This window comes from Peromyscus maniculatus, chromosome 3 (genome assembly GCF_049852395.1).
Source record: "Peromyscus maniculatus bairdii isolate BWxNUB_F1_BW_parent chromosome 3, HU_Pman_BW_mat_3.1, whole genome shotgun sequence".
Classification (NCBI taxonomy): domain Eukaryota; kingdom Metazoa; phylum Chordata; class Mammalia; order Rodentia; family Cricetidae; genus Peromyscus; species Peromyscus maniculatus.
Window position 1 is genome coordinate 60,015,522 of NC_134854.1, and position 25,878 is coordinate 60,041,399.

A 25,878-nucleotide genomic window follows, 5' to 3' on the forward strand; every position below is an offset into this window, starting at 1 on the left:
GTTTCCGGGAGGGAGGCCTGTGGTGCCTGCTCTTCTGAGGCTGCTGTCATATGAATGCTCCAGGGCCAGGGCACTTATGGGGGGGGGGGGAGAGTGTTCAGGGTACAGCAGTGACCAAGGTCATGGTGCCTGAGACCGAAAGTAACCAAAGGAAGTGAGACGGGGTTGGCCGGGGCGGCGGGGGTCGGACAGCGACTGGACACTGTGGTCCGTCCTGTAGAAGTCGGGAAGCTGCAGCAGGAGGGGGCGGTGCAGCCGATGAGGCTGGATCAGGTGGGATCCGAGGGTTGATGATGACTGGATCTAGCTAGGACCTTGACAGTGGCGAGGTCAACAAAAGGGACAAGGATAATCGGGAGGATGCTGAGAAATCCAGTGTAGACCCTCCTGAGTCAAGAGTCCAGGAAGTGGTGGTTTTTGCACAGGTGAGAGGGTCGGCACCTTCTCCAAGGCAGGCGTTGGGTTTGTTTTCCTGCGATGGTTGTCCAGACTGTGACGCGGAAGGCCAGCCCCTGTGGAGTGAGGCGGGCAGTGGGAGCAGGGTGCCCCCTTAGGTGCCATGGTCTTGCTCTGGGGCGGGAGGGGGATGGAGTGGGTGAGAGGCTGGCACTGATGCCACTCAAAGTTGCTGTGCAATTGTTATGACATTTGGCTTCGTTTCTCCTGGCTGAGTGCCATTTACATTCTGACAATCAAAATTCTTAAGGAACAAATGTTAAAACTAGTCATTGTCAACTGGAAGTGCTGAAAGGCTGGTACTTGGGGATAATTCCCTTTCCTTTATTTTTAAGGAAGTTAAGACATTTGAAGAAATAAAGGCTGAGACATGCCCAAAGCCACAGAAAATAAAGCGTCACCTGAACATTTAGATCCGTAGATCTGACTTCAGAGTGTGCATGTCTTCATTTAGATGTTCTAACCCGGTGGTGTTTGCAGTGACACCTTTGTGAAGGGCCATATGGGGGCAGTAGGTGAGCATGGGAAGTGCTGGCCCATAAGAAGAAGGTGTGGAGATAAGTTCAGCTGAAGGTTGGTCATGACGTTCGGAATAACGGGGGAAGTGGAAGCTGCCAGATCCTGGGCTGATGACAACTAGTTCACAATCATGTCAATGGGTCCTCCAGAGATACTGCCATTTGCCCTGTCAGATGTGGTGTTTTGATAAGAATGGTCACGTAGGCTCTTACATTTGAATGCTTATGTAGCTCTCGGCTCCAGTGACTGCCTGTATGTCGCCATGCTCCCCACCATGATAAAAAAAAAAAAAAAAAAAAAAAGACTAAGCCTCTGAAACTGTAAGCATGCCCCCAGTTAAATGCTTTCTTTCACAAGAGCTGCCTTGGTCATGGCGTCTCTTCACAGCAACAGAACAGTGACTAAGACATCAGGCTTTGCTGATGACAACACAGAATCAATTAATCCTGTTAATCCTGGAGTTCTGTGGTCAGAGTCTTGACTGAAGTCCATGCAGTCAATCAGTTTATCCTCAGGAACCTCAACATTTCAGAACATCTGCTGTTTGGGTCCTAGAAGTAATGTTAGCTGGCATGGTGCACAGAGTCATTCTGTGCACACTTGAGTGTGGAAGATACTCAAGTTAGAATGACAAGTGTTCTATCTCACACTTAGAAAGCACATCTGTATTTCATCCCTCAGGTAGAACTAGAGTTACACTTTATTTTCACAGTACAGTCCTTTATTTAGAGGAAACTGAAAACTGAAAGATGAAGGGCCAAGTGCGCGTGGTGGCCCATGCCTTTAATCCTACTCTTGGGAGGGATAAGGTCCTTGGAGGCAGTAGACAGTGGCTAAGGGGCCCTGGAACACCTTCTGTCTGGAACTGCCCATTGTCTGCACAGGATCAGGGACCAAATTCTAGAGTACAGCCATTTTGCCTCTAAATACCCTCATATCTAAAGTAGAAGATTGCATTGGGGGGGTGGGGGTAGGACCCTACATTTAAAATTTTTTTGGATATTTTTTATTCTTTGGTTTCATGCATGCATGCACACAGTGTATAACTTGGTTGTATGCACTCCAACTCTCCATTACTTCCTCTGACACCTGTAGCTGAGGTTTTCTCAGGTCCTGCCCAGCCCTACAGACCCTGCAGCCATTTATAAAATAATCACTCAGAAGCTTATATTAATTAAAACTGCTCGGCCATTAGCTCAGGCCTACCACTGACTAGCTCTTACATTTAAACTAACACGTTTCTATTAATCTATGTTTTGTCTTTTTTTTTTTTTTTTTTTGGATTTACCTGGGTCTCATTACATGTTGCTCCTTGGATGACTGGCTGGCATCTGTTTACTCAGCCTTCCTCTTCCCAGCATTCTCCTCTCTGTTTGTCCCGCCTACACTTTCTGCCTGGCTACTGGCCAATCAATGTTTTATCAACCAATTAGAGCAACACATTCACAGCATACAGAGTGATAGCCACAGCACTTGCCCCCCCTTTTTTTTTCTCAAAAAGGAAGGTTTCAACTCCAACATAGCAAAATTACATTTAACAAAACAGTTACCAAGCAAGAATTACAATTACAATATCTAGTCTATTTATATAATTTGGTAAATACAAAGAAAATATTCTATTTATTCTATATTTGTGAATCTAAGGTTTCATATCTACATTATCTTTGATTGTAACCAAGGAAAACCATAGTTATAACTATCTAGTCTTCAACTCCATCAAAGACCTCAGAAGGATACAATATTATCTAAGTAAACAGAAAGTACATTGTAAGCAACTTCCAAAAATGAAGGAATGACAGAGACAGCTGGCTGCCTGGACAGTCACCCAAAGTTCCTCTGTAACTTTGGGGCATCCATCTTCAGCCTTATAGGCCTAGAGCTTCTCAGTCTCTTTTCTCCCTATGTCCCATGCATTCATGGCTGCCATGTCACCGGATTAAGGGTGTGTGCTACCACCACCCCCTGACTTCTGTTTATGGCTGACTATGACTTCTGATCTCCAGGCAAACTGTATTTATTAACATACAAATAAAATATCACATTTCAACATAAATAAAATCACCACAGACACTTCCCAACACATCCCTCTCTTACCTTTCCTACCATTTTAATGAACAATCAATCTTAGACATTTCCACAGTCTAGTACAAATGGAAGGAAATGGTTTAGAATCAATTGTTTGACTGAAATTCACCGAGCCATTTTTTTCTTAGTCATGTACCAGCTATTCCCTAACCTTTTCTCTCTCTCCAAGTGAATCCCCCACTGAATGGAGATTTACAATATGCTCATATTTTTCAGGCGGTCAGAAGGTTCTGAAGACATAATAGGATTAAAGAGTTCCATGGGCCTAGAGATGGGTTAGTGCTTAAGAACACAAGCTGCCTTTCTAGGTTTGGTTCCCAGCACTGACCTAGCAGCTCACAGCCATGGTGTAACTCCAGTCGCAGGGGGTATGATGACTGCTTCTGTCCTCCATGGGCACCAGGAGGGACGTGCACGGTGACTGGGGAAGCTTTGGAGGAGGGGGAGAATTGAACATTGAGGGCTTTGTTCTTTGTGCATTTTCTTGTTTTAAGGAAGAGTCTCACAATGTAGAACAGGCTAGCTTCAAACTAAAGACTCTCCTGCCCCAGCCTCTCATTCTGGCTTTGTAGATACGCATGCACCACTTTGTCCACCTGAGGAACTGCACTTTTGAAGGGTGGATGCACTTTTGAAGGACTGGGCTGTTGGCCAAGTTGGGAAGTTCCCAAAGACTAAAGCTAGGAACCTTGAGGTTAAAGGTGAGAATAGAATCCAGAGATTGAGTAAGCAGGAATGGCCTGTCCACCATGGCCAGCACTGCAGGTGGGCGGTGTGTCACTGAGGTGGGAGCGTGCTTTGGATTCCCTGGAAGGTTTTGTTGGGGAGTAGATGATTAAGTCCTACTTCACCTTTGGTGGCGACAGTACCCAGGAGCACTATGAAAGAAAGTGGCCCTTGATGGGGTCTGCGGTCGGGCAGCCTCACAGACTCCAGCCTCACTCTACAGTAAAGGCACTGTTGGTGACGTAGTCATTCACCAAGTGGAAGAATTCTTGTACGTGAAAGCCTGAGTGGTACAAATGCAATAGTTCTGCTAGTAATTACATTTTCTACTTGATCATTTATGGCTCAGTGGGTAACATGTCTCCACAGTAGCATGAATCCTGATGCCTACCACCCACCCATGTTAAAAAAAAAAAAAAAGCCTCGGGCCTGTAATCCCAGTGCTGGACGGTGGAGACAGCAAGATTCCATGGGGCTTATTGGCCAGCCAGTCTTGCTTAATTCCATGAATTTAGGATCAGTGAGAAGCCATGCCTCAAATAATAGGGCATAAAGCCATTAATAAGGCACCAAAGCCGGGTGGCAGTGGTACACACTCTGAATTCCAGCACTCGGGAAGCAGAGGCAGGTAGATCTCTGAGTTTGAGGCCAGCCTGGACTACAGAGCAAGTTCCAGGACAGCCAAGGCTGTTTGTTACACAGAGAAACCCTGTCTCAAAAAACCACCTAATAAGTGTCTTGACCTGTGAACGCCACATATACACAAGAAAATTTACATGCATACAGAAGACTCTTAGTTTTTCTTTGGGGGTAAATGCTAGAAAAGATGATGTCTGTTAAATTATTGAATTAGGAAAAAAACTATATGGGTCATTTTTCTTAACTCAAACATTTATATTGAAGATACAAAGTAAACTGGAAATAAAAGTTTGAGAATTAGGATTTGCAATTTAGCACCAAGTGTAACTACCTGTGTGTTTATCCTCTGACATCAGTATGTAAATGAGGAGGACATTTTACTATTTTGGGAAGTGTGATTATTTCTGCCTGCCATTCAAGGAAGTGCTTGCAGTAACAAGTAGATCAATGATGCACAAAAGAAAATCCTATTTGCGTCCTTTATGGATAATGTTGGGGGAAGAAGATGGGAAGTTACTCTTCATGGGTAAACTTTTGTCCACTTTGCTGTTTTGTTAGTGATCACGATTATATTGACAACATCATGAAAATAGTTATTTAGAAATTGCCTTAGAACGCTAGTTAAAATGAGGTGTAAGTTGAGCCCTAGGTACGTATTTTCAGTGACACATGGTCAGCATCTGCCTTAAGTGGGGTCTTGATACCCGTTCAGCGTGGGCAGATGCTGTATGTCCAGATGCGGTGCAGAGCGGAGTGTGGCTCACCCGAGCTGAACACAGTCCCCTGGGGAAGGTACCTAGAGGAAGACAGGAGCTTGACCTCAGGTGGGCTGTTTCCCTGTCACTGAATGGCAGAGATGAAAGTGCGTCGTCCTCCAACTGTTAAATTCTAGAGGGCCTCCTTGGCTGCCATGCCACTCTAGGAGCAGGCTTTTGTGTGCCACTAGAGGGCGCTCCTGAGTTAAAGCCTTGGTATTTGTTTGCAGCTGGGGACTGGCGTTCAGATCACAAGAGATTTACTTGCCTCTCCCTCCCAAGTGCTGCGATTTAAAGGCACACATCACCATGCCCTGCTTTTGCTGGTAGCTGCCTAGAGAAAAACTGAGCACACTGTGTTTAAGTGTAGTTTTACTGCAGTATTTTCAATATTGGAAAAGGTTCAGGATTTAGAAGGAATAATCTTTGGCATCTCCCTTCACTCTCTGGTTTCTCCTTCACATGTTTTTCTCTGTGACTTGGTAGCAAGTTTAAACACTACCCCAGTTCAGTCAGCCTGTTCTGGTTCACATTTCAGCGCTGTTCCCCTGAAGTCGTCGTGATCAGCCCTTTCCTGTGGTTTGCCCCTCACTCACGCGGAATCTGATATAGCCCTGAGGAGGAGAAGAAAGTGGAATTTCTGTAGTGAGCAGGCATAATTTGATCTTAACTATGCAGCACTGTGCTTGCAGGCGCTCACCTCCCACCCCTGTGGTCCTGTCATCATACCCCCATACTCCTGTTGATCACAAGAGCTCAGCCCTCTTGTTCAGCGTGGGGGCAAAAAGAAGGGAGAGAATGGTTGACACAGAGGCCTTTAAACTCACGGATCATTTTAGTAATACAAAGAAAGCAATATAGAATTCAAATGGTGTGTGGTCACGGAGACATACATTTTTCCCACAAGCCTTTGCTCCTCACTACCTTCCAGGGGGTCATTAAGCTCTCTGTTGAGTCTCTTGTCATTCCAGTGCATTTAAAAACATGACCAGATAAACAAACGCACATACACTCTCAAACATAGACAGTGCCATTTCCCGGCATGCTCTATTATCGTTGAGCATGTTCTTAAACAGAATACCAGTTTTATCTGTGGTGAGTAAGGTTCCAGGGAAGCAGAGGCTGTGGCAATTAAGGTGAAGGGAGATTGTTAAGGAGATTCCAGGGTTAATGCTTTCGGAAGAGAAGAAATCGGGATTGGGCAGTCATAAAGCCTCAAGGAAGGCTTCAGCTGACCCCAGGGTGAGAGCCAAGCCACTGTGGCTTCACATTGGCCGGTCACCAGATGAGGATTGGTCTGGTGATGGCATGGGGTGGATGAGGTGACCACTTCCGCAGACAGCTGTCCTCTCACAGTGCTCTTAGGGCCTGGGGAGTAGGCTTGATCTGCTTACAAGGGACCAAGGCAGCAGCACATTTTAGTATTCTCCAGTATGCATACTGTGTTCATTTGTCTGACCTGGGATTTCTCATCCAGTGATGTGACTGTGAGATTATTTATATTTATTATCTGTAGCCCTTACTCAGTATTTTTATTGTCTTGAAGTGTGGTACCTGTGTGTGTGGTGATGTACTTGTTTTGTGTGTGTGTGTGTGTGTGTGTGTGTGTGTGTGTGTGTGTGCGCGCACGCAAATGTGGAGGCCAGAGGTTGACGTCCGTTGTCTCGCCTCAGTGGCTCTCTGCCTTTATGTTTTGAGGTGGGGGCTGAGTGAGCTTGAAGCCCATCCATCTGGCTCTGGCAGGTAGCTGTGAGCTTCAAGGATCCAGGCCTCTGCCCCTCGCTCCAGTGCTGGGTTACAGGCATGTGCCGCGGTACTGGACTTCTTACCTGGTTCTGGGAACCTGAACTCGGGTTCACCAACTAAGTCGTCTTCCTAGATTTATGCCACTGTTTTAAAGTATATTTTCCTACTGAAAGACTTGTGAATATTTGCGATTTTTCACTACTAGAGTAACAGTGCACTTTCCCCCTCACTTTGTAGGGGATGTACCAGAGTTCTCTGGGGTGGATAACTAGAAAGTTCCAGGGCCTTAGAGCATTCACAGCTTCACACTTAATAGCTGTCATGAACTTGTTGTTTGGAGTGGCTGTATTGTGCCACAGACTCATTAACACTTGTCAGTGTCAAGCTTAATTTTTTTCAAAATTAAGGGTATGAAATGCTATCTTGTAGTTTTAATTAGAATTTTGTTGATTATATGGGAGATTCAGAATTTGTGTTACTAGCTCTGTGTGTGTGTGTGTGTGTGTGTGAGAGAGAGAGAGAGAGAGAGAGAGAGAGTCTTAAAAAGACTTTAAAATTGTGTGTGTTTATGTTTATAACATCTTTTTACTAAATACTGACATTTAAAATATTAATAAATAGATCTCTTACTTAACCATGTCCTTAGGACATTTGGGTTAACTTAATTTCACAATGATTATTCTCGAACCCACATATTTCCCATGATGAAGTTTATGTAAATATCAGCTTACAGTTTAATAATGCCAAGAGTTTTATTTATTTTTGTTTTTTCAAGACAGGGTTTCTCTGTGTACCTCTGGCTAAGCTGGAACTCTGTGTAGACCAGGCTGGCCTCAAACTCAAAAGAGATTTGCCTGCTTCTGTGTCCCAAGTGCTGGGATTAGAGACATTCATGACCACAGCCCAGCCAAATGCTAGGAGTTTTATATTGTATTGATGTAATATACTTGTGTGGGAAATAGAAGTGATCTTCTCTCGAAAGCTGGTCAGTTTGGGGATGTTCCAGCTTTCCCATTGGTTTGCTTTGTTTCCATGTCTTGTGACCGTCAGCAGGGCCTACAAATGGCAGGCATTCTGTAGATGTTGGCTTGCATGACCATTACTTGCCTGGTTTGCAGATACCTTCCTGCTGTCCATCAATCTCTCAGTGTGTTCCAGATCTGCAGCCACACTGTGTTCTCATGACTCAAGTGCTATGAGTCTGTGCGTTGTTGAACACTAACATCACCATCAGTTTTTTCCAGGATTGTCTAGGCTATTTCTGCATTATACTTTGCTTCCAAATGAACTTTGAGAGGATTTGGTCACCCCCCCCCCAAAAAAAAACACCCTGATTTTGATTGGCAGTGTGTTAATTTTCTGAAGACATTCATGTTTTAATTTTCTTGCCTGATGATTGCTGTGTATTCATCTGGTTCATACATTCTGGAACTCTTCGGTTAGAGCAGATTAGTCCCCAGATTTCTTTTTCTATTAAAATTCAAGGCAATTAAATAAACCCATTTCAGCACACATACTGTGCCCACGTTTGTTCTGCAAAGACAATATTGAACAGCACCTGAAAGACTTAATGGCTAGCTTGGTTCTGAGTGTTCCCTGACTGGATGGTTTTTAAACATTTATGAACTGTTAGGTTGGGAGGTGGCCTGCTTTGTCCCGTGAAGCTTCCAAAAATCCCATGTTCATGATTCCCTGTGTTTTCAGTGAGGAAATCAAACACACTGGTCTGTGGAGGCTGTATAACTCTGACACCTGCTTGGGTTCTGGCAGTGTTATTTGCTAAGTGAAATACAAGGGCTGGCTTGTCATGTGTTTTCACAGAACTCTGATGGCTCCTGGCCAGCCTGTTTTAGTCTTTTTTCTTCTTGCATAAAATTGCCTATTTTTCACTTCAGATGGGGGTGTGAGGCAGTTCTGAGGTGTCTGGTTTTTTTTTTTCTTTCTTTCTTTCTTGTTGCGTGCACACCATCTGTGGTCTCCGGCATCTCAGACAAGTTCCCAGATTGTCCACGGTGTTGGTTGGTCAACACTCAGGCTGATCAGGATCCTAGCCTGGGCTTGTCCCTGTTTTTATGTCTCACTGCCACAGGAGTCACCTGAAGTACTGAGTATTGATGCTGTGGGCTCAGTGTGGTGTTGTTTGAAACTTTTCAAGGTAGTTCCGAGAGCCCGCACGTGTCCTGCTTCGCTCATGAGGAACAAACGTGGGAACATTACTGTGAAGAAAACAATGCATGCTTTATTCAGCACTCACTGGTGGTTCTCTAGTGTCCATTTCCTGTTGCGGGTCTTCACTCCGGGATGCCATGTTACTCTTAGCCCCGTGCCTTTTAGAATTGCCTTTTACCTTAAAGTGGTTGACTGTAGAGGTTTAATCTCTTCACTTGTTTTGTTGAGACAGGGTCTCAGGTGATCCAGGCTGCCTTGGAGCTTCCATGCAGCCAAGGACGACCCTGAACTCCTGATCTTCCTGTCTCCACCTCCCAAGTCCTGGGATTACAGCATGCCCACAATGTCTGGTTTTAGGCAGTGCTAGGAAACCAACCCAGGGCTTCATGCATGCCAGTCAAGTACTTTACCAGCTGAGCCACATTTCTAGGCCTGCATAGTCTTTTTCTATTGCTGTGACAGAACAGGGTGACCAGTACAACTTACAGAAAGCATTTCATTGGGGCTTAAAGTTTTGAGGGTGAGTCCGTCACCATCATGGTGTAAGAAGCATGGCAGTGGGCAAGCAGGCAGGCTGAGAGCTTACATCCTGATCCAAAGGTAGAAGGCAGACACAGGACTGGGCCTGGCATGGGATTTTGAACCTTCAAAGCCCACTCCAGTGACACGCCTGCTGCAATAAGGTCACACCTTCTAATCCTTCCTAGATGGTTCCACCAACTGTGGACCAAGTATTCATAGATAGGAGCCTATGAGGGCCATTCTCATTCAAGCCACCAAAGGCCACCACAGACATATTGAGACATATCTGTCAGTGTTCCTTTTACTGATTATTAGATGGGGTGGTGTCTTAGAGTTTAATGGCTATGAAGAGACACCATGACAAGTCTTACAAAGGAAAACATTTAATTGGGGCTGGCTTACAGTTGAGAGGTTTAGTCCATTATCATCAAGGCAGGGAAGCATGGTGGCATGCAGGCAGACATGCTGGAGAAGGAGCTGAGAGTTCTCCATCTGGATCCACAGGCAGCAGGAAGAGAATGCCACCACACTGGGCATGGCTTGAACTTCTGAGACCTCAAAGCCCGCCCCCTAGTGACATACCCCCTCCAAAGCCACACCTACAACAAGGGCACTCCCTATGGCTAAGCATTCAAATATGTGAGTCTATGGGGCCGTTCCTATTCAGACCACTACGGGTGGGTTTGGACAGGAAGAACACAGAGTGAAGTGTTCATCACATCCACATGAAGGGAGCATGCTGTCTGTGTGACATCACCATGGATAGTCACTTGTCACTTGGCTCAGTGTTGGCCAGTTTCCTGTAATTTGTTTTCTTTTTCTCCCTCTACCATTGGGAGCAAATCACCAAGGATGGTAGTCTCAGTTGTAATTATCTTCCCTATAGATACATGAATTACTGTATTTGAAATCATACCTGCTTTGGCGGGGTGTATCTGATTTCAGATGTCTATAGTGTAGACTTCATGTTGGAAGCCCTAAGTGTAAGAAGTGAAAGAATAAACTGGTGTAAAGGTGGGAATGTTTTGAAGCAGTGTTATTTAGCATCAGCCTGCATTTTAGTTTTATTTTAAAAATCTCCATAATCTGCAAACTGCATCAGCTGCCCCACCCAGATACTACACAGATAGCTCCTGAGTTTAGCACAAGAAAGCCTCATATTTTTCTCCTATGTCTAGTAAACGTCAAACTACATTGATTATAATTAATGGGTGGAAGTATTTTCGAGTATAAAAATGTTCTTAAGATTTGTGAGTTTTGGGGGGCTGGAGAGATGGCTCAGAGGTTAAGAGCATTGACTTCTCTTCTAGAAGTCCTGAGTTCAATTCCCAGCAACCACATGGTGGCTCACAACCATCTATAATACGATCTGGTGCCCTTTTATGGCTATTATACATAATAAATATAATTTTGGAAAAAAAAGATGTGTGAGTTTTACATGGACGAGAGACACTGGAGCAGTTCATTTCACCCTCAGCTCCAGCTGCTGCTTCCACCCAAACACAGTGGATTGTAGGAGTTCATAGGTTTTCTCTGGTGGCCTTCTTGTCGCTGTGGTGCATGAAGGGGTAAAAGTTTTTTGGTTTTTATCTAATTAGTTTCTTAATCAACTCAAAACCTTATTTACATTTATGAAAAAAAATATTGCCAGACAGTGGTGGCGTACACCTTTAATCCAGCACTCGGGAAGCAGAGGCAGGTAGATCTTGGTAGACTAGGATGGTGAATTCCAGGACAGCCAGGACAGTTATACAGAACTGTTCAAAAAACAAAACAAAAAAGATTGAAATAGTATTACTTTAGCATATAATCAGAATATTCTGGAAATGTCTGAGTGATAGTGTTCTCGTATGTGTTTTAGGATACTGTCTCAGAACTTGTGATGAATTTTGTGATTGCCAAAATGACTTATTTCATGGGTCCCCACTTGGAGCCATTCTGTGTCATCCACAGCTGTAAACATTGGGTCGGAGTGGACTTGCTAAGTCTTTTTTCAGGACCGTGGAACTTAATGTTCCTCTCGTGTTTGCGCTCCCTTGACCTTGGGAACTATGTTTAGAGTTGTTTGACTTTGAGGCAGTTTCAGAATCCAGCACTGAGGGAAAAGGTTGAATAAATACTTCTGAAAGGAGTCTTTTGCTCAGTTCATGGTCACTTGGAATGACAACTAAAAACAAGAGGAGTGTTTTTAATCAACTGCAGGGGAAATCCTTTTGGCTTTCAGTTCCACTCTCAGTTAAAGGGTGGCTGTGGTTCATGTGGGGATTCCCACGCAGACTCTCAGGGGCTCTGTCATGTAAGTGCAGAATACAGGGGAGCACTGCATTTGTGTTACTTCTGAATTCAGTGAGGGCTGTTCGTGTGCCATTGCTGTTTTAATATTACTCATTCTTAGTATATGGACTGGCAAAGGCTGAACATCAAGTTAAATGTAGAAAACTGTATAAAGTAGGTTAAAGGCCATTTAATATGAGGGCTTTAGATATGTATTGCCTATAACACATATTATACCACACATAGACAAAACTTTCTAAAAAAATTTTATGTAGCAAATACAACAATTTTAAAAAGTTGAATGCAGGATCCCAACTCAAGCCTGCCTTTTATCCACTTCACTGTGCCCTCTTCCATCCTCGCTGTAGACCACCATCCTCACTTAGGATGCGATGTGGTTTTTGATTTTTTAGTTTATGTGTAGGAGTGTGTTTTCTGCATGTATGTATGTGTACCACATGCATTCTTGATGCCCAAAGAAGTCAGAAGGTTTTGGATCCCTGGACCTGGAGTCACAGATGGTTGTGAGCTACCATGTGGTGCTGGGAATTGAACCCAGGTCCTCTGCAAGACCAACAAGTACTTTTAAAATGTTGAGCCATCTCTTCTTATGGCTTAGTTTCTAATGCCTGGAGACAACCTTCAGAACGTTAACTGTTGACCCAGTTGAGGGAAATATACTGATATGACAACCGAGATCTAATTGGAAAAGTCTCACTATAAAATAGATGACTGAAATTGGCATACTTTAAAAGTTAAAAAAAAAATCCTCCATGTGGACCACCTTTGGGATTTCTTGAGTTTGTAGAGCCATGGCTTCTGAGGCTCGACACTTGGCTTTGTTCAGTCACCCTAATTCGTGCCCTTTGGAACCAGGTACCCCACCCCTGAACCCCAACATACAGTAGCCTCCCTCTGTTCCACTTTGCAAGCATGTTTGCACAAAGCAGGCACTGGAAAGTCTCACCTGAGAAGGAAGCTGGCATCTGCTGTGGGGAAGCCAAGTCCCTGCCCTTTCTGGCCTTACCCTCCAGCACCATCTCCAGTCCCTCACAGAGAGAGGCTTGTTCTCATTGAGAGAATTCTAGAGATCTAAGTCATCGGTGAACAGCTGGAGAGAGGTATAAGACTTTCTTAAGGAGTCCTTCCATCCCATGTACACACCAACAGCCATTCATAGAAAAGGGATTTTTTTCATCCTTCATTGTCAAGTGTGAATATCTGCAGAACTTCCCTGACATTTTCAAAACTAAATATATTGCTGATTTTTGTGCCACAAAGATTCAGCTTTGTAGGATGCTTTAAAATTGTAACCTGCCTTCTGCTTCCTTCTCTAAAATTCTGTTTTCCCTGTGGCATCTTCAGGACAGTTGTGAAGCCACAAAGTGACCACTTACAACAAAGTGTTTTTATTTGGCCTTTGCCAACGAAGTTAGGAAACAACAGTCTTAACAGCCAGCAGCTAGAACATGATCCTAATTAGTCTTATCAATAAAAACCAGGAGTCGGATACCAGGGTAAAAGCTGAAAGATCAGAGAAGCAGATGTGAGAACCAGAAACTTAACCTCTTCAAATCCCCAGGCCACAAAAGGGCGGAGATCCTGTCTCTGCCCTGCCTTATCCCTTTCTTTCTCCGCCCAGCCTCACTACTTCCTGTCTCCTGTCTGTATAGACCTCCAGACCTCTATGGTTAACTAGTGGCTAGCTCCGCCCTTCTGACCTCCAGGCAAGCTTTATTTATCAGAATACAAACAAAATATCACACAACATGCTGCCCCATGTGAATTTGACGTGTTCCAAACTGCAGGGGACTGTATAACAGCTTTCCCTGGAAAGTGAGCTCTCAAACACCGGACCAGGGAACAGTTACTGCGACCACCTCTGGAGCCTTGTGATAGGGGCTGGGCCACAGGAATAACAAAGACCAGGAGAGATCTGGGTTTAACAGAACGAGTCAAAGCCAGTTGATGAGAGGTAAGGGTTGCAGAGGGTGATGGGAAATGCCAGGCCCTGGTGGCATCCCCGGGAGAGGTCCTTCTGCATTGGAGGCCCATGGCGGTCCAAGTCCCTGCTAGCAGTTGAGAAAGAAAATTCAGAGCGTGTTCAGCTTAAAGCATGTATTGTTGTTTTCGACTTTTGCAGTGCAAGGGCCCCTCATCAGTATATAAAGACCCACTCTGAGGTGGAGAGATGACTTGGCAGTTAGGAGCATGTACTGCTGTCCAGAAGACCCAAGTTAGACTCCTAGTACCCACATCAGTTTGCTCACAAGTGCCTGTGACCCTAACTCCAGAAGGATAGAAACCTTCTGGCCTCTATGGATACTTGCAGTAACATGTGCACACCTATACACGTATACATAATTCAAAATAATCGAAATAAATCATTTTTAAAAGAAGGTCCATTCTTAGTAAGGACTTACAGAAAGAATGCTCTGCCTAGTCATCACTGAAAAGACATGAAGTCAAAAGTCTTTCACTTTAGCTAGTCACAGTGGCACATGCCTTTAGTCCCAGCACTCGGGAGGCGTGATATCTGTGTTCCAGGACAGCCAGAGCTACACAGTGAGACCCTGCTTCAATAAATAATCTTTCACTTCGATAGTTGGAAGTCAACTGAGAGAATGGCAAGGTGTCCCAGAATGCGTGCTTCAAGTACATTGGAAAGCTGTGCTCGAATAAAGTCCCCCCCACCAGAAAAATGGTCACTCCATCCCGTGGAGGTTGTCACTTACACAGCTGCAGCTCTTCTCTGTCAGTTCAACTTGAGACACTTCCTATAGTACCCCCACCCTACAGAACCTTAGTGTTGGAATTTTGGGATCAGCTGGCCGTATTGAGTCTGCCATTAGTTTGTTGGGATAATCATTCTCCCTTTCTTTGAAGGCCAGTGGGCCACATCTCCTGTAACCTGTTTCCACATGGACTCTGATTGGAGCAAACCTCTTACACAGCTGCCTCAGCCTAGGCTCAACTCTAGACTGTGTTAATCCATGATCAACACCATCAGCTTGGCGTACAGCAAAGTAACCTATTCAGCAATGACCGCAGGTCACCTTGTAGGTGGAGTGTGAGGAAGGCAGGGAGCCTGAGCTGGGGTGGGGTTAGATTTTATTTAATTATAATTTAATTATAATTTTTTTTGCATGTGAATGTTTTGTCTGTATGTGTGTATGTGTATCACATATATGCCTAGTGCCCATGGAGTGTTGAAGAGGGTAACAGATCTCTGGAGCTGCTGTTACTTGTGAACTACCATGTGAGTGCTGGGAATTGAACTTCTGGCCTTTGCAAGAGCAACATGCTCTTAACCACCGAGTCATCTCAAGTGTTGGTATGGTAGTAAGGTTTTTGAAACTAACCATTTCTTTTCTAAATTTGATGGGAACAGGACTTAGTTTCTTTAACTTGTATTTTTGTTAGGAATATTCAAAGTAAGTCATCACTCACAAACTTTTTTCCTCCCATGCCATCAGGTTGCGCAAATGTCTGACTCCAGTAGCTCAGGAAGACGGACTGTTAAGCAAGATGGGAAGTCAGCCTGCAAGCTGGAAGTGAGAGCTCACTTGCAGTTTCCCTTCAGCCAGGAGGTTCCCTAGGCAGCCACGGAAGCAGTCATTAAAGATGAGCAACTAAAAGGTATGTACTTGAGAATCTTGATCCCCAAATGCAGCGGCTGGCAAGTTGGGGGTCACAGTGTGCGTTTGTTCATTTGTTTTTTTTTTTCATTTAACATTAAGTAAATAAACTCCCAATATTTAATTAGTGGACACACTATAATTAGGATGTGCATGCTGTGCTTTTATTTTTGTCTTTTTCATACTTTCCTTGAACAGGGTCTCTCTCTCTCTCTCTCTCTCTCTCTCTCTCTCTCTCTCTCTCTCTCTCTCTCTCTCTCTCTCACACACACACACACACACACACACACACACACACACACACACACACCCATTTTAATGCTGGCTTGTTTTGGAAGGTGGAAGTGAAGTCCTTGAGTGGGGAAGGGATGCTGATTAACCACCCGCTGCTGCTTTCTGTTCTCAGCGCTAAGTGCGATTTCCCTGACTCCTCATTCGTGTTCTTTCATGTCTGTTTCTTCTTGGTTAACCCAGTATTTTACCTCCCTGAAGCATGAACCCTTACCTCCACGCTCTTAACGTGAACGTTTGTTCAATTCCAGATGTGAGAGAAAGAGGTGACTTTTTTTAATGCACCAGAAAAAGAGGGAGGCCACGCCAGTTCATGACAGCCCATCCACGTATTTAGAAATGGCAGATGCTCATAGAGACACAGGATATACCAGTGTCGGCTCTCCCGGCCTTGGGTTGGGTGACGTGTTTCTGCATGGAGAAGGGCTGTAGACTAGGACACTCCACTGTAGGAGGAGGAGGAGGGGGAGGAGGAGGTCTCCCCCACCCTGAGCATCTGTGGGCCTTGTGGACAGTGTGAATGATAGCCACAATAGCTAGAAAACTTTGAGATGGCGCAGTTGTTCCCCATCTGTCACCAACAGCCTGGAGACACTCCTGCTATAGTGTAGATGTAATTCTGAACGGTCTTATTAAATAAGAAACACAGAGCCAAATGCAGAGTTGAAAGCCCAGAGGTCAGAGAGCAGTAGCCGAGAGCTGAGACCACCTTCTTACCACCTGCTGCCACTGCTGTCCTTCCCCCGAGAAAGAGACCTTCTCCTATGTGACCATCTTTTTATTGCCCTTCTGTTCTGCCTTCTTGTTGGTTCTGAACCCAACCACATGACCTCCTTGTCACTGCCTGTCTATACAGACCTCCAGGTCTCTGTGGTTGGTACTGGGATTAAAGGCGTGTGTCTCCATGCTGGCTATGTCCTTGAACACACAGACTGTCATGTGATCGGGATTAAGGACGTGTGCTACCACTGCCAGACTTCTGCTAAATGGCTGGCTATTAGCTCTGACTCCCAGGCAACTATGTTTATTAACATACAATTGAAATCACATTTCAGCACAAATAAAAGATCACCATACTATAGGACGGTGGCAGATAAAGTAGATGCATTCTGTTACAGCTTCCCCCTCCCTGGATTCCTGGAGCTTCAAATGGAATTGTCATAGGAGACCATTAGGAAGTCAGGCCCTTTCCTGTGGCAAAGTGAAAAAATTAATTATGGAATTTAGATTATGTATTTGAAATGTCAGGTTATACTGTATGAGCTTTTATAAATAAGGGAATGTTTTGGCTTTTTGTTTTTTTGTTGTTGTTATATCTGTTTGTTCATGTGTGGGCCCATGGTATCCATGGCTTGCATGTGGAGCTAAGAGGACACTTGGAGTGTTCTCTCCTACCATGTGGATCCCATGTGTTGAACTCAGGTTGTTAGGCTTGGCAGCAGCAGGTGCCATTAGCCCGCTGAGCAGTTTCACGGGCACCAACTTGTTATTTTTGTATCTACTTTTTGATTTTTCTGTGAGGTGAAAATTGACTTGATGGTTTAATTCACTCACCAAGTGTTCCCATTAGCCAGTGATGGTACCAGGCAAGGAGGTATGCAAATGAGTAGCAAAGGCTTCTTCTATAGCACTTAGCTTGTACCAGGTACGTTCCAGGCTCTCAGCAGGGCATAGGTTGATATATAGTCTAATGAGATGCTTGCCACATCCTCCATTCTTCCCTCGAGGAAATTAGCCAGAGAGGTAAAGTGTTTGCCCTGAGTTATGGATCGTGTCTGCTTGATAGTGCAGTAACAGGGCTGTTCAGAGAGAGAGTCCTAGCAAAGCAGAGGAGCTGTTGGGAAGATAGAAGACAAGAGTTGTCAATTTTAAAGGCAGCTTCAGAAGTTGGCAAGCCTATTCCCAGGAGTGAAAGGGTTAAGTTTGTCCATGCAAATGCTGCATTTCATGAGTTCATAGGTTGAAGCAGTTACAGACACTGGAAGATGTGAGATAGTTACAAAACATAACCCAGATGGCTACATCTTCAAGGAAAAGGCACACAAGTCTCTGCTTTTCCAGTTATGCACAAGTATACAGCAGAAACCGTCATAGGAGACTGGGGTAAGTGCCAGGCTCTAGGACCTCCCCTGTCTTTTTTTTTTCCTGTAGCAAAAGTAAAGGATCTTTATGATACAAAAAATAACATTTAAAAAATTAACAGAAATACTAATTTATTCAGACCTTGTAATGAGCATATGGGTGACTGTGTACACCTCCCAAAGCTTTTAAGATGAATTTTATATTCCCCAGACATTTCTTGGAAAGCTTACAGGAACCTATCTGGATACTCTACCAGTGTTTGTGTTACGTGAAGCTAGAGGAAAGACTGAAGGGCACTCTTGAGATTAAAGTAGGCAGGAGGCAGCTGATACTGTATACCCACTTTACTGGTAGATGCGACCTTCCAGAAGGTGGGATTCCAGAAGTGTAGCTACCAGACCATTGCTGTCCACATTTGTATCCTGGCCTGATCATGGGCACGTCACCCAGCTCCACAACCCATGCCTCTACATGCCTTGTGGTTATAATCTGTTCACTTTCTCCCATCCATCACCAATGAGTGCCTTGTTTTCTGCCCTGCCTAGAATTTATTGGACTTTGATTGCTCCATCTACCTCTTTGATAGATGGACTTTGTCCTCTAATTAAGTTTATTGCCCCCATTCAATGCCCGGACCTCTTGGGATTTGTGGTTCCTTTACACCAGTGATCTCAACAGACCATCCTCGATCCCCCACTCCCTAAATGTCTACGCGCGGCCCAGATCAGCAAGTCAGAAATGCTATACTTGACCCCACTCTTGTGTCCATCCATCCTGCCACATGTTCTTTCTTTTTCTCGTCCACCGACACTTCATTTTAAAAATGCTTTTTCTCTCCTCCTGCCCTCTCTCCCTCCCTCCCATGTGTGTGGGGGTGGGGTGGGGTGGGGAGAGGGAGAACCGGAAGGGATAGGGGAGGGAGATTGAGAGAGACATGAAGCCAGAAGAAGGGTCAGATCCCCTGGACCTAGAGTTACAGGAGGCTGTGAGCTACCTGATGTAGGTGCTGGGAACTGAACTCGGATCTTCCGGAAGAGCAGTAAGTGCTCGTAACTTGAATCATCTCTCTAGCTCTTTTTCTCCACCTTGACCTATGTGTTCTTTCTTCTCACCATTGTACACAATGAGTCTCTTGCCAATCCCTCCATGTCTGACCTTTTAAGCTCTGGCACCTGAGCAGCAGGGCAGACTAGGACCTGTTTTTCTAGGTTCAAGGCACTGTTTCAGCATTTTGTGCAGTTGACTTGTGTTACCGGGCTGGTTGTCAACAGTTGGGTGCTGCCAGCTTGGTCCCCACTCCTCACACCACCTCCTGTTGCCCTCTGTGCTTTCCCTTCGAGGTGACCCATTCTCCTTGATGCTGCCAGAAGACACTCACATGGCAACTGCTTCACCTTTGCTTCCGGTATCCCCAAACCTTAAACTAGTCCTCCCTAGCCCTACTCATCATGCCGGGCAACCGGTTTTTTCCTTCTTCCTCACTCACTGCACTCCTGCAGCCTGCCCCACAGCCTCTCTTCATGCACTGCACTCCTGCAGCCTGCCCCACAGCCTCTGTTCCCTCATTCACTGCACTCCTGCAGCCTGCCCCACAGCCTCTGTTCCCTCATTCACTGCACTCCTGCAGCCTGCCCCACAGCCTCTGTTCATGCACTGCACTCCTGCAGCCTGCCCCACAGCCTCTGTTCCCTCATTCACTGCACTCCTGCAGCCTGCCCCACAGCCTCTGTTCATGCACTGCACTCCTGCAGCCTGCCCCACAGCCTCTGTTCCCTCATTCACTGCACTCCTGCAGCCTGCCCCACAGCCTCTCTTCATTCACTGCACTCCTGCAGCCTGCCCCACAGCCTCTGTTCCTCACTGCACTCCTGCAGCCTGCCCCACAGCCTCTGTTCCTCACTGCACTCCTGCAGCCTGCCCCACAGCCTCTCTTCATTCACTGCACTCCTGCAGCCTGCCCCACAGCCTCTGTTCATGCACTGCACTCCTGCAGCCTGCCCCACAGCCTCTCTTCATTCACTGCACTCCTGCAGCCTGCCCCACAGCCTCTGTTCCTCACTGCACTCCTGCAGCCTGCCCCACAGCCTCTGTTCCTCACTGCACTCCTGCAGCCTGCCCCACAGCCTCTGTTCCTCACTGCGCTCCTGCAGCCTGCCCCACAGCCTCTGTTCATGCACTGCACTCCTGCAGCCTGCTCCACAGCCTCTGTTCCATTTCTCTACAGCCTTTATGTCCTTGGTATCTGTCCCTGAGAACCTTCTAGTTTCCTCTTCTCTGCTGCATCATCTTCATTGGTCTCACCTCTGCTGTACTGACGTCTGTGAAAAGTCAAGTACAGATGTGCATTGGGAGACAGGGTCTCCCAGTGTGGTTCATGCTGGCCTTGAACTTGAGATTTTTGTTACTCTGTCTCTGGCTTTATAGACATCCAGTGCTTAGTGGCAAATGTCTGTTTTTAACAAAGTATAAGAAAACAATTGTTATTTTTGTTTTGTTTTTGCAATGCTGGGCACAGAACCAAGAGTCTCACTTAGGCTAGGCAAAAACTCTACCACTGAGCTCCTGGCCAGCTAAGGGAACAGGCTTGCATTTCTGTCCTTTCCTTTCTACTGGAAAACTGGGGTTGCTCAGATGAAGGACACCATGATACCTCTGTGTGATCTCAGCTAGGTGCAATGCTGGCATCTGTTGCTTATGGGATGGATCCTGCACTCTGCAGAAATGGTCCCCTGGGTTTATTCTGTATATGTGCAGAAGGAGAGTTCATTGGCAGTTTTCAAATTAGAAAGGGGCTCCCAGACAGGTCAACCCCTGCCAGAAATCTTTGTTTTATAGGGTCCAAGAAAGCAATTTTGATAGTTGTTAGAGTCTGCGAGACCCTAACATGAAAGACCACCAGTCACATATGCAATCAGCAAAAGTATTTAATAAAAAGGTGATGTGAGTACCGTTGTCTCCAGCTTTGGGGCTCATGCATCTGGCCCCTCCACTGATGTCTTGAGCATCTGGAGAGTCCAAGAAGATGTGAGAATGTTGAACCATTAAATGTGTCCTTTCAAGCTAGAATCTACTATTGTAAGCTCCGGAGACTTCATGGCGTCTCTGGCCAGGCAGAAAGGCTATTGTCCAGTTGTTTGAGAGCCAGATATCAGGAGCCCTGAAGTTACCTTTGCAGAGATCCTCAAGATCTGAGTAGGTGTGATGACAAAACAGACCAAGAACACGGGGGAGAGGAAGCTTCTGGGTTTTCCGTTGGGACCCCCCCCACACACACACATACATCCATAGCCAAAGTCTTGATTTAGAGGTGATCATGCCTAGAGCTAGGGATTCTGGGAAGTAGTTATGTTTCCATGAGATCATATGGGTGGAGCACACCACACAGTATGCCACTGTACAAAAATACACCAAGGCCAAAGGAAAGCCCTCACCAGGCACCACGTCTACATGCCCTCATAATTCCATCTCTTGAACTAGGAAAAATGTCTGCCACCATTTAATCCATCAGATCTGTGGGGGTGGTGAGTTGTTTGGCTTTGTTTTGTTTTGTTGGTCACAGTAGCCCAAGCAAAAGCCTCCCCATCCTGTTCAATACAGAATAAATGCAGGTGGCACAAAACTGAGTAAATCCAGAGAATTCTGTGCTGTAGAAAGTTTAAGTGACAGCCTATCGATCCCCTCCAACCATTCCCATTTCCCAGCGATTGTTGATCAGTCAATGTGGGTCTCAAGAATAAATCCCTCTCTAATGGATAACCATTAGCTCGCTGGGACTCTGTCAGCTAAACTAATTAAAAATAAGCAAGGGCCAAGGAGATTGCTCAGTGGGTAAAATGTTTGTACAAGTTTGATGACCTGAGTTCAGTCCCTGGAACCCACATAAAGAGCTGGATGCAGAGATAGCATCTGCAATCCCAGCATTCCTGACTTGGGCATGGGAGGCAGAAACGGGAGACGCATCCAGAAGCCCGTGGGCCAGCTAGTGTGGAGTATGTTGTATAGTGGAACAGATAGCAGGGGCAGCCTTGCCTCAGCAAAGTGGGAGTCAAGAAGTGACCCCGTAAAGGTGTCCTTTGACCTCCACACACGCTGCGGCACACACACGTGCCCCCATACACACAAATATAAGTTAAGTGCAGTTCAGCCTTAAGCTTCCTCAGCCATGCTGGCCATCTCTGAGATGCTCCGCAGCTGGTAGCTAGCATGTGCACAGGACAGGTGTAGAGTGTTCCCATGGCTGCAAACGTTCTGTCACCAGCAGGGATCAGGATGGCTTCCAGTCATATACAAACATATACACACAGTTGGCATAACATTGTACATACTGTTTTGCAGTTTGTTTTTTCACTCAGCAGAGAAGCTGTTAACGCAGTGTGATCCACATGCAGGATCATGCCAGGAAAAAATCAGAAAGAATGCATTAGCAAATGTAAAAGTTCAGTAGACGTAAACTTTTAATTTCAGATTTTAGAGATCATTGTACCACCTCAGTGTTTATTCTATAGTGTGTATTCTGACTGTAAATAAATGGTTTGTAGAATTTGTCCACTCACCTCTGGACGTGTTAAGAAAAGACGGTTGGGAGTATGTATTCAGGCTGACACTGCTGACCCGCCTGCATACCTAAACGTACACAGTTCCTCTTGCTCCTGGAGCATCAAAAGCTGCTCTTTTTCTGTCTTCTCACTGGCCAGTAGCTGCTGTACACATGTTGCTGTTGGTATATATGTTAAATAAAATGAAATTAAAATAATTCAGCTCCTCAGCTGGATGTCAAGTGTTGGGCAGTCTCCATGGTTGCACGAGGCTCATTTGGACACTGCGAAGTCACACTTTCCATGAAGTACAGTGACATTTCCATGGATGAAGGATGGGGAAGTGATGACTGACTGGTAGGACAAACAAGTCTGGCTGGGAATACTTGCAGCGCATTTCATGTCCTTTCGCCCTGGCGGTGCCGGCCCTTTCCTCTAAAATGCATGCCGCCTTACTGTCTGGAGAACTGTCAATCCCCAGGAAGTTAGAAGAGAGGATCGGTATTTAATACTGTTTGTTGGCTTGAGTGTTCATATGTTTTCCTTTCTTTTGTTGAGATAGCATCTCATATAGCCCAGGCTGGCCTTGAACTACTGAACCTCTTACCTTCACTTGCATCACCATGCCTCATCTTTTATGGGACACTGAGGATCAAACCCAGGGCTTTGTGCTTGCCATAGGTAAGTACAGAGCAGATACCCAGCCCTGGGCCTGGTAGTCTCTCGGGTTAAGATACCGCTGGAGTCTTATATACATGGTCAAAGATGGCAATGTATTAACTGTAGATATGACTGTTGAATTTAAACTGGAAAGTTGTTGATAAAAACTTACAAAATAGGATGTATTTATACCTCTGTTTTAGGAAATGCATGATGTGGAAAGATTCACAGAAGTGAGAATAGTTCCTCTAGGGAGGAGACAGGTTTCTCTGTGTCACCTTTTCTTCATGCATCCTATAAATCTGGACCTCCTCTGGCTGTAACGTGAGCCTTTCAAAGCCCTCTCAATGCGCAGTGGCCTGGGGCTGGCACACCTTTGCTTCTTAGAGGAATTACTGTACAGCAGTTAAAGCTGTGTAGAACTGGTTTTCTTCATATCATTTAAGTGTAGTTATGAGGAAAAATACTGTTAGCGTTGAAACTTTCCCCATGTGACCATTCTTAACACTCGTGGAAGAGTGCAGGAGATGCTGATTCAAACTCTTGGAAATAATTAGAGCAGAAAGATGAAGTTGACAAGAAATTAGTCCAGGTCTGGGGCACCCTGCTTCAGCGCGTCTTTGAAGAACATGAATGCTGGTGTTAATTGCATTTGAGCTGAATAGTGAGGACGGAGCTCATTCAGCACCTCCCGCCCACACTGCGGCGCCCACGCTGCCCTTTCTCCTTGCTCACCCATGGCTCCCGAGTGATGGGGAGGTGGGAAGTGGGGACAGTGGAGGACACCTCCCCCCATCTCCATAGTTCAGCTCCCAGGAGACCACACTCGGAGAGGAGTGATAAAGTACTCATTTTTAAAATGGCTTCCTAATTCTGCAGTATTAACTGCTCTGCTAAAGCAAGTTGCTAGATCTGTGCTCCATGCTCTCTTCAGGAAGGAAAGCGACGAAGAAACCAGTTAGTGAACTGCTTAGTTTACTTTGAAAGGAAAATCTTGTTCACTGTGGAACTTTGAAGAGAGGCTTCCTCAGTGCCAGAGGAAATTTCACAGCATGTGGCCATCATGGTAGCAGGAGCATCTAGTCACTGAGGGTGTGGACCCTTACACCTCCTCAAGGTGAGGCCACCGTGGGTCAATAGTGAGCTAGTGCTACATTTTATGGGAGTCTGCTGGCTGGTCCCTAGTGGACAACCATATCTTCTCTCTCGCTTGTATTGTGTGGTGGTTCTATTTTATTTTATTTTATTTTATTTTATTTTATTTTATTTTTTTTTTTTTTTGAGATAGGCTACCATCATTGTGTGTGGGAGCGGGTAAATAATCACGTGAATCCCTTCTAGGAATGTGCCTTCAGGGACAGTTCTTCTTTATCTTTTGCCTCTTTTCTGTTCTGCCTTGTATGTGTGGGTGTCACTATTTTAGGTTAGGCCAGTGTGAGAACTACAGAGAGGAGGAATTAGGGGGCCATCCTGGGTTCCTACAAACGGAAGGAGAAGAGCTCTTAAAGCTAACTATACTTTGGGTTTCCTCTCTCCCCCAGCCAGACCCAGTCCTGACTCACAGCAGTTCATTTGCTAGGCGAGTTCAGCTTGACCATATTACAGTGGCCGCCGCCGCCGCCGCCGCCTCCTCCTCCTCCTCCTCCTCCTCCTCTACTGGATCAGGAGACAGGTTAAAGAAAACGGAGGACACCGTCCAGACCCTTCCCAGGTCGCACATGCGGCAGCCTCTTCACAGCCCGGAAGCCTTGCCCTCACCTTGGGAGGCGCCATCTGATGGCCTGTGGCGCATGGCTTTGTAACTTCCTCGCTTGGCAGAGCCCCAGTTTTGTGGATTTTTTTTTTTCCATTTAAAGAAAGACGTTGGGTTTTTCAGAGAAATTCACCGGTGGCTTTCTGAAAGTGACAAACAAGTTAACTGCATTTTAGTCAATAATCGTTATCAGAAAACCATGTTCTTAATTTCAGAGAATCCTGCACCATTCCTTTCATTTCCAGCTCCAGTTGCGCTGTCGTTTGAGATTATGAAATTTCTGTGGAAAGGGTAGTTTAAAGAGGGAGACTTTCTGAAGTCTTTCGTTCTGTCTGTAGAGAAGAGATTTTCAAGAAGACTTTTTCCCCCCATCTCTCCCTACATGGCAGTGACTCCAGAACATTCAGCACATCTCCATGGCAGTCTAGAAATTAGGGGCCCTGGCGTGAAGTTAGAAGTTGTGTTTCGATTGCCGTGTTGGCCTGGCCTGTGTGGTCAGCATTTCTGTAACCTGGAGAGGAAGGAGAAGGGGCCCGACATGGCTGCGGGGGGAGGGGGGCAGCTGGCAGCTGATGGGTGGGGGGCAGGTGGAGCCCAGTGGTTCTGGGGAGTGTAGACAAGCTGTTGGCAGCGGAGCCTGCAGTGGAGAGGGGACTCTTGATCCGCTGCCAAGGCTCCTTCTGGTGGTGCCCAAGCGACCTTTCCAAGTCCATCCATTTCTAGCCTCTCTGAGTGGAACTCTGGATTGCAATCGCCTAGTGCAGTCCCTGGGTGCTGGCCTGCAGTGTGCAGAGGAGAGGAAACCATGGTGAGAGTTGGGAAGTCTTGTGGGGTGTGGGTGCATGTGTGGGTGTTGGCCAGGGAATGACTTCTTGGGGTGTCTTCTTTCCTTCCACCTTTATGTGGCTTCCAGGGATGGGACTCGGGTCACCAGGGTTGCATGGCAGTCAGGGGCCCTTGCCCACTGAGCCATCTCGTTGGCCTACTCACTTATTTATATGTTGATCTGAAATACTATGCTGCGATAC

General features: G+C 45.7%; 1 protein-coding gene across 1 annotated transcript in view; it reads left to right on the forward strand.

Annotated features, from left to right (window-relative positions):
• The window catches only part of LOC102911807 (uncharacterized), a 153,613-nt gene that overhangs the window by 42,175 nt on the left and 85,560 nt on the right, over nt 1-25,878 (forward strand). The window contains exon 4 of the mRNA XM_076565983.1: nt 15,368-15,530. Within this exon, the coding sequence (XP_076422098.1) occupies nt 15,368-15,449 (82 nt within the window). The 3' untranslated portion in view covers nt 15,450-15,530. The remainder of the gene's footprint in view (nt 1-15,367; nt 15,531-25,878) is intronic.